The sequence below is a fragment of the Chinchilla lanigera genome, unplaced genomic scaffold (genome assembly GCF_000276665.1).
Source record: "Chinchilla lanigera isolate Chin_1 unplaced genomic scaffold, ChiLan1.0 scaffold00127, whole genome shotgun sequence".
Taxonomy (NCBI): Eukaryota; Metazoa; Chordata; class Mammalia; order Rodentia; family Chinchillidae; genus Chinchilla; species Chinchilla lanigera.
Window position 1 is genome coordinate 918724 of NW_004955528.1, and position 16358 is coordinate 935081.

Consider the following 16358-nt stretch of genomic DNA (forward strand, 5'->3'; position numbering starts at 1 on the left):
ATCTGCAGGGAGAGCAGAAGGCAGGGGTGAGCCCAGCCCCACTCAGGCTCGTCCACTGAGCCACAGCCTGGCTCCAGGGAGCTGAGCTGTCACTTTGTTCCATCAGAAAATCCTCAAATGCATCATGAGGGCACACTGGCTTTTGAGAGCCCCGAGAAGGCCATGGCTCTTCCTCCTCAACAAATACAGGGGTTCCCAGCCACTTCTGCAGTAACAGGTTGGGGTGCCCCCATCCACGGGTTCCCACCAAGCCCCGCTAAGATCTGAGGTGCAGGCTGCAGCTCGGCAAGCCCCGACCCCACCCTCAGTTCCCCCACAGACTTCCCCTTGGCCTGGCTGACCCCTGGATGCCCAGCGGGGCAGGAGGTGTCAGCCCCGGGCACTGCTGGGGTGAAGTTGAGGACCTCTGCACTGAGAGGAGGAAATGGGATTGGCCACAGCTGCCTGGGTGCTGCTCCTGGTGAGGACCGTGGAAGTCAGGACCACCCGGCACATCCAGGCCACAGGAGTCACTCACCTGGCCTAGGACAGGAAGGTGCGCACGCAGCTGCGGATGGGCGCCCTGCAGATGGGGCACAGCTGCAGGCTGGGGGCGCACTCTGCACAGACCAGGTGGCCGCATGGCACGAAGACAACTGACACAGAGCGGTCGAGGCACACCTTGCACCGCCTCTCCTCCTGCAGCCGCCGCAGCTGCTCCTGCGGGTCTCCAGCTGTCGGGGATGGAGGACCACCAGCACGCTCAGGGGCTGGGCTCAGACGCCTACTCAAGGGGGCAGGCTTGTGACACGGGCCCCCCTCTGTGCAGGCTGATGAGAGGCTGGCATCTACAGGTGCCCTGTGTCCTCCCTCCTGACTTGCCCAAGACGTGGGAGGCTGGACCCACCCCAGTTCCTGCCCCTGGTGGACCTCGGCTGCCCCTGGCTCCCTGCTGTCTTCAGGCAGGATCTCCCTTCCGGGTGGGAGTGGCTCAGGGCCCCCAGGACAGGAGCTGTGGGCAGTTAGGAACAGAATCGAGGCCCCACCCCGGGGAGAAAGTGGGACCCGGCCCAGAGACAGGTCTGGCACCTGGCAAGGCCCAGTTCTGACCAGGAGAGCAGGATGACACGACTGTGGCGCATCCTTGCTCCCTCCACGCGGGACAAACCTGAGGCTGGAGGCTTTCTGGAAGGAACACCGAGGCACCTGCCCCTCTGCTGGGGGCACTTTGCACATCCAGCCCCATAGGCAGCAGCCACAGTGCTGCGTGCCAGGGGTGGTGGTGACGGGCTGTGCCCAGAGGGGTGGGCAAGGGGAGGGACAGGGCGTGGGCAGCATCCCAAGGGGTGGAAGTACCTGCAGCCCTTGCTGCCCGCTCCCTGTCTTCTTCCTCAAGCGGGTCAACCCCTAGCTGGGATGTGCTGCAGGGGACATCTGGGTGCTGATCCCACGCTGACCACTCCTGCCTGCCCCTGGCATCTGCAAGGCAGAGAGCAGGAGAGGGCAGGGCCTTCTAATGGGCTCTGTCAGCACCTGCCTGGGGCACAGCACAGGGTCAGATCCTCTTAGACAGAGGGGGCTGCATGCCCAGAAGTGCCACCATCATGGGAGGACTGTCCAGCTGCAGGTGCTCATGGGAACAGCGTGGCCTGTGCCCAGGGCTCTCACCTGAGGGGGTAGCAGGGGCCGCATCTTCTGGTTCTTCCCATAGGTCCTGTTAGGAGACATCGTCCTTGGGTGAACAAGTGTGCACGGGGTGTCACTGTCCATGAGCCCCGAGGAGGGGTGGACTCACCCAGGAGCTGAGCAGAGGGGAGTAAGCTTCTTGGACGCTGCGGACGAAGCCCCTGCCTCTGGACTGGAGCAGGAATTGGCACCTGAAGAGATTCAAGTCCCTGTTAGGGACTGTGGATTGCAAGCGTGAGAGCCCTCTGGGGCTGAGGCCAAGTGTGGGGCCCCTGCCCTTGGGCGCTCGCTGCGAAGGCTGTCTTGGAGGCAGGCCCCAGGCAGCAAGGGAGGCTTGGTAGCAGAAGAATTTCCCCCCACAGCCCTTCTGGAGAGGGGTCCCGTGTGAAAAGTGGGGATGCCTGCTGTCCTCGAGGGGCAGTGGGGGATGTGAGGCAGGGCCAGTCTTGGTCTTGGCTGACAGCTCCCCGAGGCCCTTCCCAGCCCAAGCCCTGGGGTTGGAGGGGTCAGACCGGCCTTTACCTGGGGAACCACTTGGCGTGCTCAGTCCAGGGGTCATCCCCATGCTCCCAGCTCTGCAGGCCCCCACAGCAGAAGAAGCACCTCACCTTGTCCTGCTGGCCTGTGTAGAGTAGAGTCCTGCAGCAGAGACTCTGCCCAGTCCCTGCATGTGCTGGGAGCCCTGCCTGGGCCAGCAACCCTGGGGTGATCCCTCCAGGGCTATAGGAGCTGGGGTGGGCTTGGGGGGCAGCAGGAGGGTGTCTTTCCTTCCAGGAAATCAGTGAGGGGCAGGGTACTCCAGGACCCTGGTGTGTGACTTCATGGCACCTCATTTGTCTCAAAAGGAAATGGGGACAACGTCTGGGGCTTGTGCCAAGAAGCAGAAGGATGTTCAGGGAGGGGTCGAGCCAGCCTTGGTGCTGTTCACAGTGCAAGTGGCCTGAGGGGCCCTGGGAGCCTGGGATATCTGTAGCCTGGGAGCTTGGGGGTCCCCTGGGTGACTTTGGGGTTCCCAGGATGGATTTCCAGTGATGGAAAGAAAGGGGTGGCCCCTAAATGCCATCCTGGTACCAGGCTTGGTTTTAGGGGCTCCCTCCCTCCCTTGTCTTCCCCATGCAATCCCACCCTCACTGTGGGTCCTGCCTCTTCCAAAACAAAGGTCACAGCCCCACAGCAGACACCAGGGCCCTCAGCCCCCCTCGTCACCCTCACCTCCGCCTACTGGCCCTCCCACCCAGTGTCCAGCCTGGCCTCTTGTAGACAGTACCCACACAAAGACTCCCACACAAGGGCCCTCTGGGCCCTACTACTGTGGCCTGCAGCTAGGAAGGGGCAGAGCCAGACCTGCATTCCAGCTTGAGCATGCTGCCACCTGGTGTAGACAACTAGAATGGGCTCTGGACGGACTTTGTTCAGAGTCAGACCTAAGCCCCAGCCTAGTGTGAACCCTGTGGGAACTTCTCACAGGCTGAGCAGTGGGTGATGCTCCTGCCTGCATCCTGATTTTGTCCCCTAACCCTCTGTCACCCTGGGACGTGGCATGGACCCTGATGCTACTGCAGACCTTAGGGCAGCCTCTGTCCCTACAGACCCACCTGAACCATGTGCAGCAATAAACCCACAAACCCTACATGCTGAGATGCCCCTGACCAGGGCCAGAGTGCCCTCTCCCCTGTGCACTGGGTTCTCCTCACAGTGAGCCTAGGGGGGTGGGCACCAGGGTGTGGCCAGGGAGGGATTACAGGACCCCACTCTTCACTGGGCAGGACCCCCTGTGTGGGATGGGCAGGGTCCTGAGGCTGGAAGGGACTGGAATAGCACCTGGCCCTCAACAGGACGGACTCCCCTGACCCAGGACTCACCTGTGTGAAAGAAGCCGGCAGCAGCCAGTAGCTCGGGCTGAACCCCAGTGGCCAGTGGCCAGTCACAGAAGGAGGCCAGCCGCAGCTCCTCGGAGCCCATCCCAGGGAAGGCAGGCTGCACAGACGAGGTGGCCCCTGTCCCCTCCTCCTCACCCTCCTCTGTCAGGGGGCGTAGCTGGCCCAGGATCTGCCCATCCACATGGTCCTGGTACAGGACACGGGAGCACAGACAGGGATGTCCATGCTGCTCTTGCCCAGGGTCATTGCTAGCTGCCCAGTAGTCTGGCTCTGGGTCACAGCGCAAGCACTTGGTCCTGCCCTCAGGCCCCATGAGAGAACACCAGGCCTGGCCAGGCCTGCCTGAGATGACAGCCAGCCCTGGGATGTGCCGAGTATGCCCAGCTGGCTTGCCTCGGAGGTCGACCCTGGACCTCCCTGGGAACAGCAGTGGCCTCTATCTTGCCACAGATGACTGGACAAGGGAGTGTCCGGGAGCCTGGCCCTTTCTGGAAGGGACCAGAATGACAGTTGGGTCATGTGCTCTCTGCAGCAGGGCATCACAAGGCCCTCTAGTGTGGGCCACAGGTCCCCCTCCACCCTACAGGACAGCTAGCAAAGGGAACAGAGGGGAAGGACATGGAACAGGGGGACCCCTCCAAGGGCAGCCCCTGGGGGCTGGCCTGAGCCTCCAGGCAGGGCAGGAAGCAGCAGGCCCTGTTGCCAGTGAGCTCAGGGCTGGATATCTGGGTGTTCAGGTAAGGACAGGGCACTTCACCACGAGTCCACAGGAGGGGGGACAACACCTAGAGGAGGCCTGGCCACAGGGTGCCTGGCACTAGGTAGGGAATGCAGAATGGGGGTGGTTACCTGAGCACCCCCGAACCCTGGGAGCACGTGCATCTCTCTGTGCGGCCCAGAGCCACACAGCAGGAGGGCACGGGGATCGCAGAGCACCTCTCATCCTCTGGCCATGAAGATCCTGGGCCTTTCGCATGATTCCAGGGAAAAAGCCAGACCTCAGCTGCCCCCACCTTCAGCCTCCCTGAGTGGAGGAGGACAGTGGACTCTGCATGGGTCAGGCTGGGACGGTGAAGCTGAATGCTGGCCCCAGTGCAAGGTTTCCACGGAAACTGGAGTCCCCAACGTCCACTGTGATACCAGAGAAGCTAGAAGAGCTGCAGTTCTAACCCCCTGCGCCTGCCACACCAGCACTGTCCGATGTTCCCTCCTGGGGCTTTGTGGAGACCTCTGGTGGGCTCAGCTCCTCTCTGCCTCAAAGCTGGCCCACCTCCCTCAGGCTTGGCCAGTTGTTGCGGGGCTGGCCCTTTGGTCTGGAGGAGCCTGAGGTTTGGACTGTGTTTGCTCTGTGCCTAGGTCTAAGTCACTGTCCCCAAAGTCATCTGCCTGCACCTGGCATGGGCTTTGATCACACCTGGTCACCGACCAGCTCCAGCTCAGGGGTTAGCGTGACAGGAGGAGGGCAAAACCCCAGAGAAGCCCGCGCTCCCAAATGGCCAGGATCGGAGTCCTGGGACCTGGGGAGAAGCGCTGAGGAAGACCTGAAGGGGTACGGCACCTCCTCCTCCCCAGCCCCAGGAGTCCGGTGTTGGGGTACCTGCTCAGCATGGGGAGTTTTAAAACAGGAGTAGAGAAAGAGGAAAGCCACCCCCAGCGGGGGCCGCACCTTTCCAAGGGTGGAGGTGAAGACCATCCCTGCGCTCAGCAGGGCTTGTAGAGGAGTGCTCAGCTTGTCTGAGCCCTGGGCCGACACCCTGCCTCTCTGACTTTGCTTGTACCAGCTGCTCAGTCCTGAGGTTGCCCAGCTCCCTGCAAGACCCTCAGGGCCTCTCCTTTCAGAGGCTGGAGCCATCTGTTCCCCTGTAAATAAAGACAGTTTTGGCTGGAAACCTGCTGCGTGACCTGGGCCCCTCCAGGCTCGAGAACACCACTGGGGCCCAGGTCCGGGCAAGGCTTAGGGTGAATGCAGATGAGGGGTGCTCAGCCGGCTGCTCAGCAACTGTGGGACGGCTGTGAGGGCGCAAGGGAGTTAGGCTGGGTGCAGTGAGGAGCTCCTCAGCAAGCTTATCCGAGGGATGAAGGTCGCTGGGCCTTCTCCCTCTCGGTCCTCTAGTCCTTCTCAGCAAAGTGCCTGGTTCCCTCGGGTCAGAATTCCGGTGACTTTTGGCTCCTGCACAGATTCATGGACTGCTGACTTGGTCCCCAGTGTGGCAATGTTCAGATTGGGGCCCGGAGAGATGATCAGGGATTAATCCATCAATGAGATACCATCTGCTGCCACGGTTGGGAGGTGACAGACGTGAAGTTGGCCCCTGGCTGAGGGAGTAGGGCCTGCGGCATGACCTTGGGCAGGCACTGGTCACTGGTCCCTGGCCTGTCCCTCTGTCTGTCCTGCTTTCTCTCTCCATTTCCACTGCCCGTGGTGAGCAGCTTTCTCCCACCACACCTCTGCCTGGCTAGAGTATTAATTAACAACAATGGCGCCACCGCTCAGGACTGAAAGCCCTGCAGCCAAGGGCCAATGAGGCCCTCCTCCTCCAAGATGTTTCCCTCAGGCATTTAGTCACAGGGACAAAAAGTGGCTAACACAGCCACTCTTAGCACCCACCCCTGAGGCTATGGCTGCATGTCCCCCCAGCTCCCAAGTCCTCACTGTATCTGGGGACCCTTGAGGGGCGGGGAGGTGCCCGTCTCCTGTCTGCTTGGGGCCGGGACAGGAGATGTGATTTCTATTACTTCAGAAAATTCCAAACTCAAACTACTTTTCCAGTTTCAAAATGGAAGGAAGGAAACTTCATGGGGCCGCATGGTGGGAGCTGCGCAGGGAGCTGACCCGTGGTAGACAGTGGAGCCGCCAGGGGCTGCTCCTCTCAGGGGCTCCCCCTCCCCCACCCCCAGAGGCACAGGAGAGGGAGAGGCCAGGCAGACACTGTAGCTTCTGCCAAATGTGGCTGTGGTTGAAATTCCTGAAGCTGGAACTATCCACGTGTGCTTAGACTGTTACATGGTCATTCCAGAAAGCTCAGGAATACTGAGAATACAGTGAAAACTACCGCATGGCCCGCCTCTGTGGGTCGCATCAGCACGCTTCTGGATTCACTGTGGGTGTGGGGCCTGGTGTGGCTCCGCAGCTCTGAACCCACGCTGACTTCAGACAATGGCTATTTCGTCCTGCTGCGTCCTTCTGGGCGTCCTTTCAGGGAGCCTGCACATCTGCTGTGCTCTTTGGCTGTGGTCTCATTCTGTGTGGCACCTTGGTTTTCAGGATGAGGGAGCCCCATGGCCCACTGTGACCACTTGTCCTCCAAGGCCTGACCAGCCAGCTCCTCAGGAAGGAGACACCGGAGAATGGGGTAGAGGACCCCGGGTCGGGCTGGCCCCGGATTCACAGGGCTTTGCTGCTGTTGCCGGAGCAGTGAGCTCCTGTTGTCCTGAGTGGCTGGAGCCAGCTGGGTGGGTGGCAGCCCCCATGGTGGGTGAGCTCCCCACGCAGAGGCCTGGGTGATGAGGGCCGGCCTGCTGAGGCAGGTGAAGACTCACTTCTCCTAGGCACACCCTCCTGGCAGCTCCACTGCCCCAGGGCCGCAAACCCCCAGCTGAATGAGCTCTGGTTCTACTGGAAGGTGGCTGGGGCCGGCTCCCCAGGGCCGGTGGGCAGGCTGGCTGGACATATTTCTATGCTATGCTGGGGTCTCGGGAGGGAACTCCAGAGAAAGAATCTTCTTCAAAGCTGATGCCTGAGCCGTCACCCTCAGAGGCTCTTCGTTTTTGCTTTTCCTCCAGCAATGTTTTGTGAGTCATTAGCACTTTGGTGTAAGCTAGTCTCAACTTTTTCAGGACGGGTATATTGGGCAAGGCTGGGATTAATGTGGAGTAAGAGACGGAGCTGAACTAGAGCCCGGGGAGGGCAAGATAATCTGAGGCTAAGGGGAGGGCAGTTTTTCTTTCAGCTAGATGCTACTTTGCTTTAGGAGACCCTGGGGGGGGGGAGGGGCCCTAATTCAAATTGTGTCGGTCCCAGCACTAAGTGCACAGTGGCAGGCCCTCTTGGAGTCTCACATCGTGCTCTGATTAGATATGGAACTTGCACCATTTCAGAGGTGAGGAAACTGAGGCACAGGGAGGCACGCAGGGTTTGCTGTGAGCTCAGAGGTAGGAGGGTCCCCAGGGAGGCAGAGCACAGCTGGGCTACATAGGCCCCAGGTCTCATGGGGCTCCCCAGAATCTGGGGTCCTTGGGGTCCCTGCCTATCTGTGTAGAGCCTCCCAGGGCTCCAGCCTGCCCGCCTGGGCCCCTTCCTGGACTTGCTCCCCTGGAAGGAGCCTCAGGGCCACACAGTGGGGAATGGGGGCTCTGTATCAAGGGGCACTGGGGTGCCTGCCTCAAGCCCTGTCCCCGCCTCTCTCCTGGCCAGGGCCCGGGCATCTCTGTTGGAGCAGCTGAGCTGCCCCCTTCTCTTCTGTGTTCCCAGAGCGAGGCCTTCAGCGACTGCAGGGCCAGATGTGTGAGTCCCCTGGAGGGGCTGGGGCCTCCAAGGCTGGCAAGGGTATGGCGTGGGGTAAGGGGCAGGGAGGGCAGGAGCAGAGCACCCTGAGGCGGCTTGCCAGCCACACCTACCTGGGGCCCTCAGGCCCTCAGAGGCAGCCTCTGCAGGGCCTGCCTGGTGGCCCATGCCATGTGTGACCTCTCTCAGACCGGGAGCTGCAAGCTGAGCTTCCCACTGATGCCCGCAGTGACCAAGCTGGCACTTGAAGAGCTACAGAAGATTATGGACCAGAGGGTGCACGGTCCCATAGCGGTGAGAGCACAGCAAGGCTGTGTTATGGGAACACCGGAGCCCCCACAGCAGACCCTCAAACAGCCCGGGCTCAAGCGCCAGGAGGAGGGGCCACCGCGGATGTGAGTGTGCTCCTGAGGGCTGTCTCCCTGGGCGCCTCCCAGGCCTGGGGACCCGGTGTCCAGCCACAGGAAGAGCACTGGGCAGCCTTGCTCCTGCAGGCTGGAGAGAATCGCGGACAGAGCCCTAAGAGGCCAGCAGGGGGCGTGCGGGAAAGGCGGGCACAAGGCATTGCGGGCCCCACCTGGGCTTCTCCCCACAGGCTGGGCTGCGCCGGGCAGGCCAGGATGCGAATTTGGTTGGCTGGGGGACACAGTTGGGCAGCTTTTCCTCGAGTGCAGCTGTCTGGTCTGCACCTCCGGGCACCTGCAGTGGTGCTGCCGGACGTGGGCCCTTTGAGTTAGCCGTATTTCCTGGGCACGTGTGGCTGGGCTGGGTTCCTCAAGCTTATTCAGCATTGCTGCGCCTTGCTCCCTCCTACCCCTCTGCTGAGCCCTGGTGCCTGTGAAGCTTGGCAGAGGACAGGAGCCAGGGACAGACCAAGGGCCCCTCCCAGGGCTGGGTGGGGCAGGGGGGCATTCTGTTCCCAAACGTCCATCAACCACCCTGTTGTGAACTGTGGTCCCAAACTCCAGCCTAGGAACTCAGGCAGTTGTTAGGTTCAGCCTCAGGAAGGGCTGGATCCTGAAGCTGCTGGGCCACAGGGGGTCCAGGAAGGGAAGCGGAAGTAGCAGGCCGGAAGGGACCAACCTGGCACTGCTCGTCCCCACACCAGTGAAGCAGAGTTGTCAGGGTGAGCGGCTCACAGGGGCTCCCATCCTCCATGACCGTTGGGCTCCCCTGGAATTCGTGGACACACAGGTCCCCAAATCTGCCTCTAGGGGCTTAACTTCCTCTGGGCTGGGGGATAGGTGTGCTCCGCTCCTGGGATGTGAGGACCGTCCTGGAGCAGGAACGCCTGGGGGTTGAGCTGGGCTTCCTCAGACATATTGGCAAGCCGTTTGTGGCCATTTGAATTTTATTAAAACTAAAGTTGAAAATGCAGCCCCCCAGCGTCAGGTGCACAGCGGCTGTGCAGACTCGCGGCTCCTGCAGTAGCACAGCTCAGAAGTCATGGTTGGCACAGAAGGTCTCTGCCCAGCCACACCCTGGTGGGAGGAGCCCTCCGACCTCCCTCCCATCTGCTGCCTCCAGCTAGTGAAACAGACATCAGAGCTGGGAGCACACTACCTAGGGTCCTAACTCCTGAAGCAGAGCTCCCTCTACTGGACGTAAAGCAGGCAATAGCACAGGGCTGGAGACCAGGGCCCTTGGAGATGAGATTTGATAGGTTTATGCCCAGGTGGACCAGGCCCAGCACAGACCACCAAAGTCATGAACTGCTGGGCCCCAGTGCAGCTGGGTGTGGTGGCACATCTGTAATTCCAGCATTTGGGAGGCTGAGGCAGGAGGATGGCCATGAATTTGAGGCCAACCTTGGCTACATAGTGAGTTCAAGGCCAGCCTGGACTACACATTGAGAGCTTGTCTCAAAAACAGACAAACAAACAAAAAACTCCCAAGCAGACCAAGTGTTCTCAGAGTGGGTACAAGATTCCAGGGAGCCACAACCGGTCTGGAGTGAGGGGAATGAGAAACAGCATGTTAGACAGATTGTGTGTGTGTGTGTGTGTGTGTGTGTGTGTGTGTGTGTGTGAGAGAGAGAGAGAGAGAGAGAGAGAGAGAGAGAGAGAGAAAGAGACAGACAGACAGACGGACAGAGACAAAGAGGGAGAGAGAGAGGGGGAGAGGAGCTGCAGGTCCATGACTGTGCAGAGGTGAGTGGGGCCAGGGCTGGGGGACCTGGGCTGTGCTGAGGTGCGGGGCAGCGCACGATGCCAGCAGGGCTGGGTGGGCGAGGTCCTCCGGGGTTCAGCTCGGGCCTTAGGGTGGGTGTTGCACTTTGCCACTGTGATCAGGATGCTCAGCTGCAGGTGAAGAAAGTGAGCTTCAGCAGAACACGTGTTGGTTCCTGTGGCGAAAGCACAGAGGTGGGCACCTTAGGCTCAGTTGGATCCAGGGGTCCGAACCACCCTGTTCTTCACCTGCTTCCCCGCCTGCGTGGCCACCGCTGCTCTGCCGCAGCTTAGTGACACCAGGTAGAAAGCGTCTCACGTTCTGGAAACCCAGCCACTGTCCTGGGCAGGGCTCAGGCTCAGAGCAGGCCTGGGGAAGGCGCACACCACAGGCCACAGGGACTGAGGGGACGCCTGCAAGCAAATCGGGATATGGTCACAGGACGTACTGGCCGGTATGATAAACCGGGCCAGGGAGCCAGGTGGAGACTACGCCTGTGGGAGGAGGGGCGCCCCCTGTCCAAGACAACTCACTGGGCCCAGAGCGCACCCTGGGGGGCGGGGGGCTGCTGTGTCTGGGGCAGGCAGGGCCCCCGCTCCAGGCTACTACACAAAAGCGGCCTCCAAGACCCCACCTGCCCAGCCGCCCTTCCCGCAGCCCTGACCTCGGAGTGCCCTCAGGCCACCTTCAGCCCCACCACTGCCTTTTCCTGTTTCGGGCCTGTCTTCCCCAGGCCTGGCCCTGCCCCACCCCCTCCCCAGTTGTTCACCACAGTTGCTCCGTGGTGCCCTCCCACTAAGCTCTGTGGCATCCTGAGACCTGGATGTCTTCCAGACCCGGGCCCTGTTCATGGGGTGTGATCTGTGCAGTCACAAAGGGCCCTGCACCCACAGGTGCTGCGGCTGCTGTCTGGACACTCTCCACGCTTTCGTCTCAGAGTTTGTGTATTGTAAGTGCTGTCTGCTGAGACTGCGCCTGAGCTAGGGCCTGAGGTGCAGCCTTGCTGAGCCCGGCCCATCTCTGCCTCCTCTCCCCTGGCCAGTTCTTGACCCAGTGACCTCTGCTAGGAGGAACCTGGGTGGGGCCCAAGAGGGATCAAGGCAGGTGGCCATGGTGTGTGAGTCTGAACTTCCCCTGCTTGGGGGAGCGTGACATTAAACAGCCCATAAAAACTCCAGTCACGCCCAGAGAGCTGGTGAGCAGCGTAAAGCCTTTTCCTGTGTTTGACCTGGGGCACCTCATTTCCATCCTGTCCTGCAGGGAACTTCAGCTGACTGCCCCCTACCCCATAGCCAGGTGGAGCCTCTCTCTGCCTGAGCGGAGTGGGGCACCTCTTGCAGCTCCCTGCATGGCTGACTGGAGGTCAGGGCAGCCTGAGGTGGATGCACCGCAACTGCACACATTGCCAGGGTCTGCATCCTGCTCAGCCTTGGCCTTGAGCTGCTGCCCTCAAGGCATCTGGGCCCCTGATCACCTGGCACTGTCCTGGGGATGTGGCGTGTTCGGTGATGGGAGAAGGTGCTCTTGGCAAAGTGGAGGGGAGAAACCTGGCTGTAATTCCTGGAAATGCAGGGGAGCAAAGGGTGGTGGGCTCATGGCTGGGGCTGGTGGGTTTCAGGTCCAGACTGGGCTGCTCCCACTTCTCCAGGACGCCGTGGAGAGGGAGCACAGCCGAGGGCAGGAAGGAAGGGCAGGTGCCAGGGCTCGGGAGCAGGTTAAAGTTCAAACGAGCTGGCCATGGTCTGGCCATGTAGTCCGGCACTTTCTCGAACTCCTCAGGGGTTTTCCTTCTGCCCCAGACCCAGAGCTGCTTCTAGCTCCCTCATCCGCTCTCATGCGCAAGTGTTTTGTGTTTCTTCCTATGCCATTGCCGCATCACCGCACTCAGCAGAGGATGTGGGGCCCCTGCTGCAGGGAGCCCACCTGCAGTGGACAGGCAGCCTCCGTGTCCTGGCTTCCACTGTCCACTGGCCTGGAGAGCCCTTCCCACCTGGCCACACCCTTAGCTGGCCAATGCCAGCTCATCTCAAGTCTCAGGTCACAGCTGGTTCTAGAAACCTCTGTGGGGGCCAGGAGGGCTCCTCTGCTGGGTCCTTTCTGTCCTGGGCACCTGCCTGCTCCACAGCTCTGCCCCACAGTGGTGTGTTCAGTCTCTTGTCCCTTTCCTGCCTGGAGTGCAGTGCCAACATCTGGCTCATTTTCTGTCCCAGTCCTTCAAGGTCCTGGCACACAGCAGGTGCCCAAGGAGGGCAATGAGCTGAATCACTCTGCAGGCTGAGCAAGCTTCCCTCCATAGGGGCTCTCCAGGGGAGGGGCCACCTGTACCCCCAACACCCTGCACACTCCAGGCATGCGGTAGGTGCTCAACAATCCCTGTGTAACGAAAAATCTGAAACATTTAGAGAAGAGTTTGCAAACCGTCCAATGCTGTGACTCAGAAGGAAGCTGGCAGCGCCCAACGGGCAGGGAAGCAGGCAGAACCTCCAGGAGCACGAGCAAGTTCCACGGGGGACAGGGCAGCCCCAGGTTTCTGGAAGGAAGCTGGTAGAGTAGGGAGGTTTTGATGCTGGGCGGAGGGAGGTACTTAGACCGAGAAGGCATCTTGGAGAATGGGCAACTACACCTGAATGGCTGCAGCCTGTAGAGGTACACGGGTATCCTCGTGGCCACCCTTCCAGAGGCCAGCTGTTGGGGAGCTGGGTATGGCACTCAGGAGGGGTTTACTGTAGCTGAGTGTCATCTGAACTCAGGGGCCACGGGCTTTGGACCCCACCCCTCAGCGCTTCCAGCTGGAGGCTTTGGGGCAGCTTCCTGGGGCCATCTGACAACACCTGTAAAATGGCCAACAGACTCACTTGCAGGAGCCTCCGCCAGGTGACCTTGTACAGGTGTGCTGTGTCGGGGGCGAGGACACTTACTGCAGTGAGGCTGGGACCCAAACACTCCCTGGAACACAGCACGCTGGGTGGACAGTGAATGTTGACCCTATGGATCCCCAGGGCAGTTTCCACAGCAGTGAGAGGCAGGGCAGGTGTGGACGGACAGACAGACCTTTGCTGCAGTGCAGTGCAATGTGGCACTAAGAATTTCTGCCTTTCCCCCTTGAGCATTTAGAGTACAAAGACGAATTTTAAACTGTGTATCTCAATGACCTAAAATAAATAAAAAGGAATTGCTAGGAAGTCCTATACCACCTGGGTGCGGGAGGGAGGGACACTTGTGTGGCAATGGCTTCCCTGAGCAAGAAGCCTGCTTCAAGATGGATGGTCAGCAGGGGTGGGCTGTCCTGGTCTCAAGATCACTGGCTGCTGCAGAAGTTGTTGAGGTCCTTTGTACCCCATTTCTGCCCCTGACATGAGGAGCTACCCGTGTTCTTCCAGGCCGAAGCAGTTGGCCCCAGTGCTCAGTGGTCTCTTTGATGCTGGGTGACCTCCCTGTCCCTACCCAGAACTCCAGCCAAGCCACACACTGTGGACCGTGGGGCAGAGTACGTACCACTGTGACCTTTGGTGTCTTTGTGACTGGCAGTTCCAGCCGCACTCTTCTAAGCACTGTGTCCAGATGACCAAGGGTCCTTCGTATCTGGTATTGGCGACTACCCCAGCCACTAGTTATGCTTAGTCATAGAAAGTTCAGAGGCTCTGAGGCATGGGAGCCCCATGCCATGTCCACTTGGCCCCTGAGACTGAAGCCCAAGCAGGGGTCAGGCAGGGAGAGCAGGAGCCAGGGGTCCAGGCAGTGAAAGAGCCCATGAAGCCCAGCACATCCCCCAGGGCTGGTTCCATGGCACTGAACTGGTGAGCGTCATCTGGAGCCCCCGAGCCCTGAGCCTGCTGGCCCTATAGGAGCTGGGCCAGGAGGGCAAGTCTGGGGCAGATGCCCTCGTACCCTCTGTGATCCAGCAGTAGCTGTGACCCCTTGTTGTTAGAGAGCTGGCCCAGGTCTGCTGTACCTGAGCACTGTATTCGAGTTGCTCTGAGGTCCCTCGGCTTCCCACCGACCTAGAGCTGTGCCACTCTTTCTCTGTGCAGTCCCCATCACCCACCCTACCCTGTAGTTGGCTGGCTTGACGGCACTTCCTTAGACCTCATGTTATAGAGGTTGGCCCTTCTGTCCACATGTGTGAATGGAGCCCATTCAGCCCCTGGATACTCATCTCCAAAATATTCCTATTGGCACTGCTCAACTGTGATTCCTGAAAGGGGCTGAAGAGGGTCTCCCTAAACTCCCACCCACCAGACCTTGTGAATATGACCACATTCAGGAACGGGATCCCTGCAGATATAATTACACTAAGATGAGGCTATCCTGGATTAGAGGGAGCTTTGAATTCAGTGATAGTGTCCTTATGGGGAGAGACCCAGAGACAGAGAGAGGGAAGACAGAGAGAGAAAAAGGCCCCAAAATGACCAGGCAGAGTTGGAAGCCAAGGCAGGCCAAGAGTACTGGCCACTACCAGAGGCTGGCTGAGGAAGGAAAGATTCTCCCTAGAATCGCCTAGAGGGAGCTTGGGTATGTCTACACCTAGATTTCAGCCTAGGTGAAGATACCGATTTCAGATACTGATCTCAGATTCTGGCCTCCAGAGCTAGAAGAGAGTAATTTTTCATTGTTTTAAGTGATCCAATTTATAGTACTTTGTTACAGTAGCCCCAGGAAATTTACACAAGCCCAGTGTCTTGCACTCATAGAGCTATCCACAAAGTCACCTAATATGTCAGTGGCCACTTCCCACAGGGCCAGTGTCACTTCCTGTCACTACTTGAGCATTGGTGGGTGAGTAAGAGGCCTGGGAGGGTGAAGAAGCCATACCCCAACTCCAGTGGTGATCACTGCGTAGTCTTGCCTGAGGGATGTGAGCTGGGAGAAGGACAGCAGAGGTTCCAGGAGGGCTGAGTATCCAGGCTCCTGGGCAGCAGTATGAAGCCTCTCTCCTGGCGTCCTATCCTTGCCACACTGCGGCAGATGGCAGGGTTCTGGCCCTCAGCAAGCCTGCTGGCAGCTGTGACCCCAGTGTCTTTCCTAGTCTGCCACCGTTCTGGGCACTTTCAGACCTACCCAAATGGGTGGACTTCATCTTGGCTTGAACTGCCGATGGCCCAAGTGTTTCAAAGTTCCTAGATTCTTCCTTGGGGCATTGGACAAGCCTCCTCACTTTGTGCTGGGCTGGCATTCCCAATTTTAGGTCAGGGCCCCAGGGACACCTGACTGGGAGCATAGGCCTGGAGCCTCCCGTGATCCACTGAGATCTCAGTCCTGTTCACTCTGCTTAGTGCATCCCTCTGCACCTGCTTTGGAGGGGACTGTGCCACGCTTGCCAGCCTGACATGCCTGATACCCTACAACAGCCAGCATCCAGGTCTGTCTTTCAGCAGGATGAAGACAGGACTCAGATCTGAGTCTCATGGAGAGGTTACCCAATGCCAGAAAGAAAAGAAAAGCGAACGTGGAAGCCGGAGTGGGCAGTGGCCCTGGGTGGACAGTGGCCCTGGGTGGACAGGGCAGGGGCTGGATTAACACCTGATCAGAGGGCTGTCCAGGCTGGGGACCTTATGGGGTCTAGAGGGTAACCAGGAGCCAGAAAGTTGTCTATCCTTCAACAAAGACCAAAGGCCTTGGGGCTGGGGATTTAGCTCAGTGGCACAGTGCCTGCCTGGCAAGCGCAAGGTCGTGAGTTCGATTCCCGGTACCAGAAAAAACCAAAAAATAAAAAAAAATAAAAAAATAAAAAAAAGACCAAAGGCCTCTTGCGTGGCCTGCGCTGCAGCACAGAGGATAGCTGAATTCTCTTTTCCCCTGGGCGAAGAAATTGGGGTTCAGAATCTAACGTGCTACCTTGGCTATAAGCTGGCAAGCCCCTGGAGGTCCCAAAGGGCACCCACAGAGCAGCCGGGGAAGCCAGCCGAGCTCTCCGCAACAGCTTCTAAAGTCGCTGCCTAGGGACCGGTGCATAACTAGCCGCTATCGTCCACTTCCTGCCTAGCGAGTGCAGCCTCCGGCACCCGACGAGACTTTACGGCTGGCCCCGCCCCATCATCCCAGCTGGCCCCGCCCCCGCGCGAGACTGGGATCTGAGCGCAAAAGCAAGCGCGCGGGGCGGCGGCGCGCAGGCGTGGCAGCGGCGGCCCGACGGCGATCCC

The 16358-nt window shown here is 59.7% G+C and overlaps 1 protein-coding gene across 1 annotated transcript; it reads right to left on the reverse strand.

The window, feature by feature from the left end:
• Positions 1-522: 522 nt before the first annotated feature.
• On the reverse strand, positions 523-3858 carry Birc7 (baculoviral IAP repeat containing 7). Its single transcript, XM_013507431.1, has 5 exons — positions 3528-3858; positions 2188-2287; positions 1775-1856; positions 1648-1693; positions 523-809 (listed from the first exon to the last, which is right to left on the reverse strand). The coding sequence occupies exons 1-5, from the start codon at positions 3856-3858 to the stop codon at positions 523-525; spliced, it is 846 nt and encodes a 281-aa protein (XP_013362885.1).
• Positions 3859-16358: the final 12500 nt, after the last annotated feature.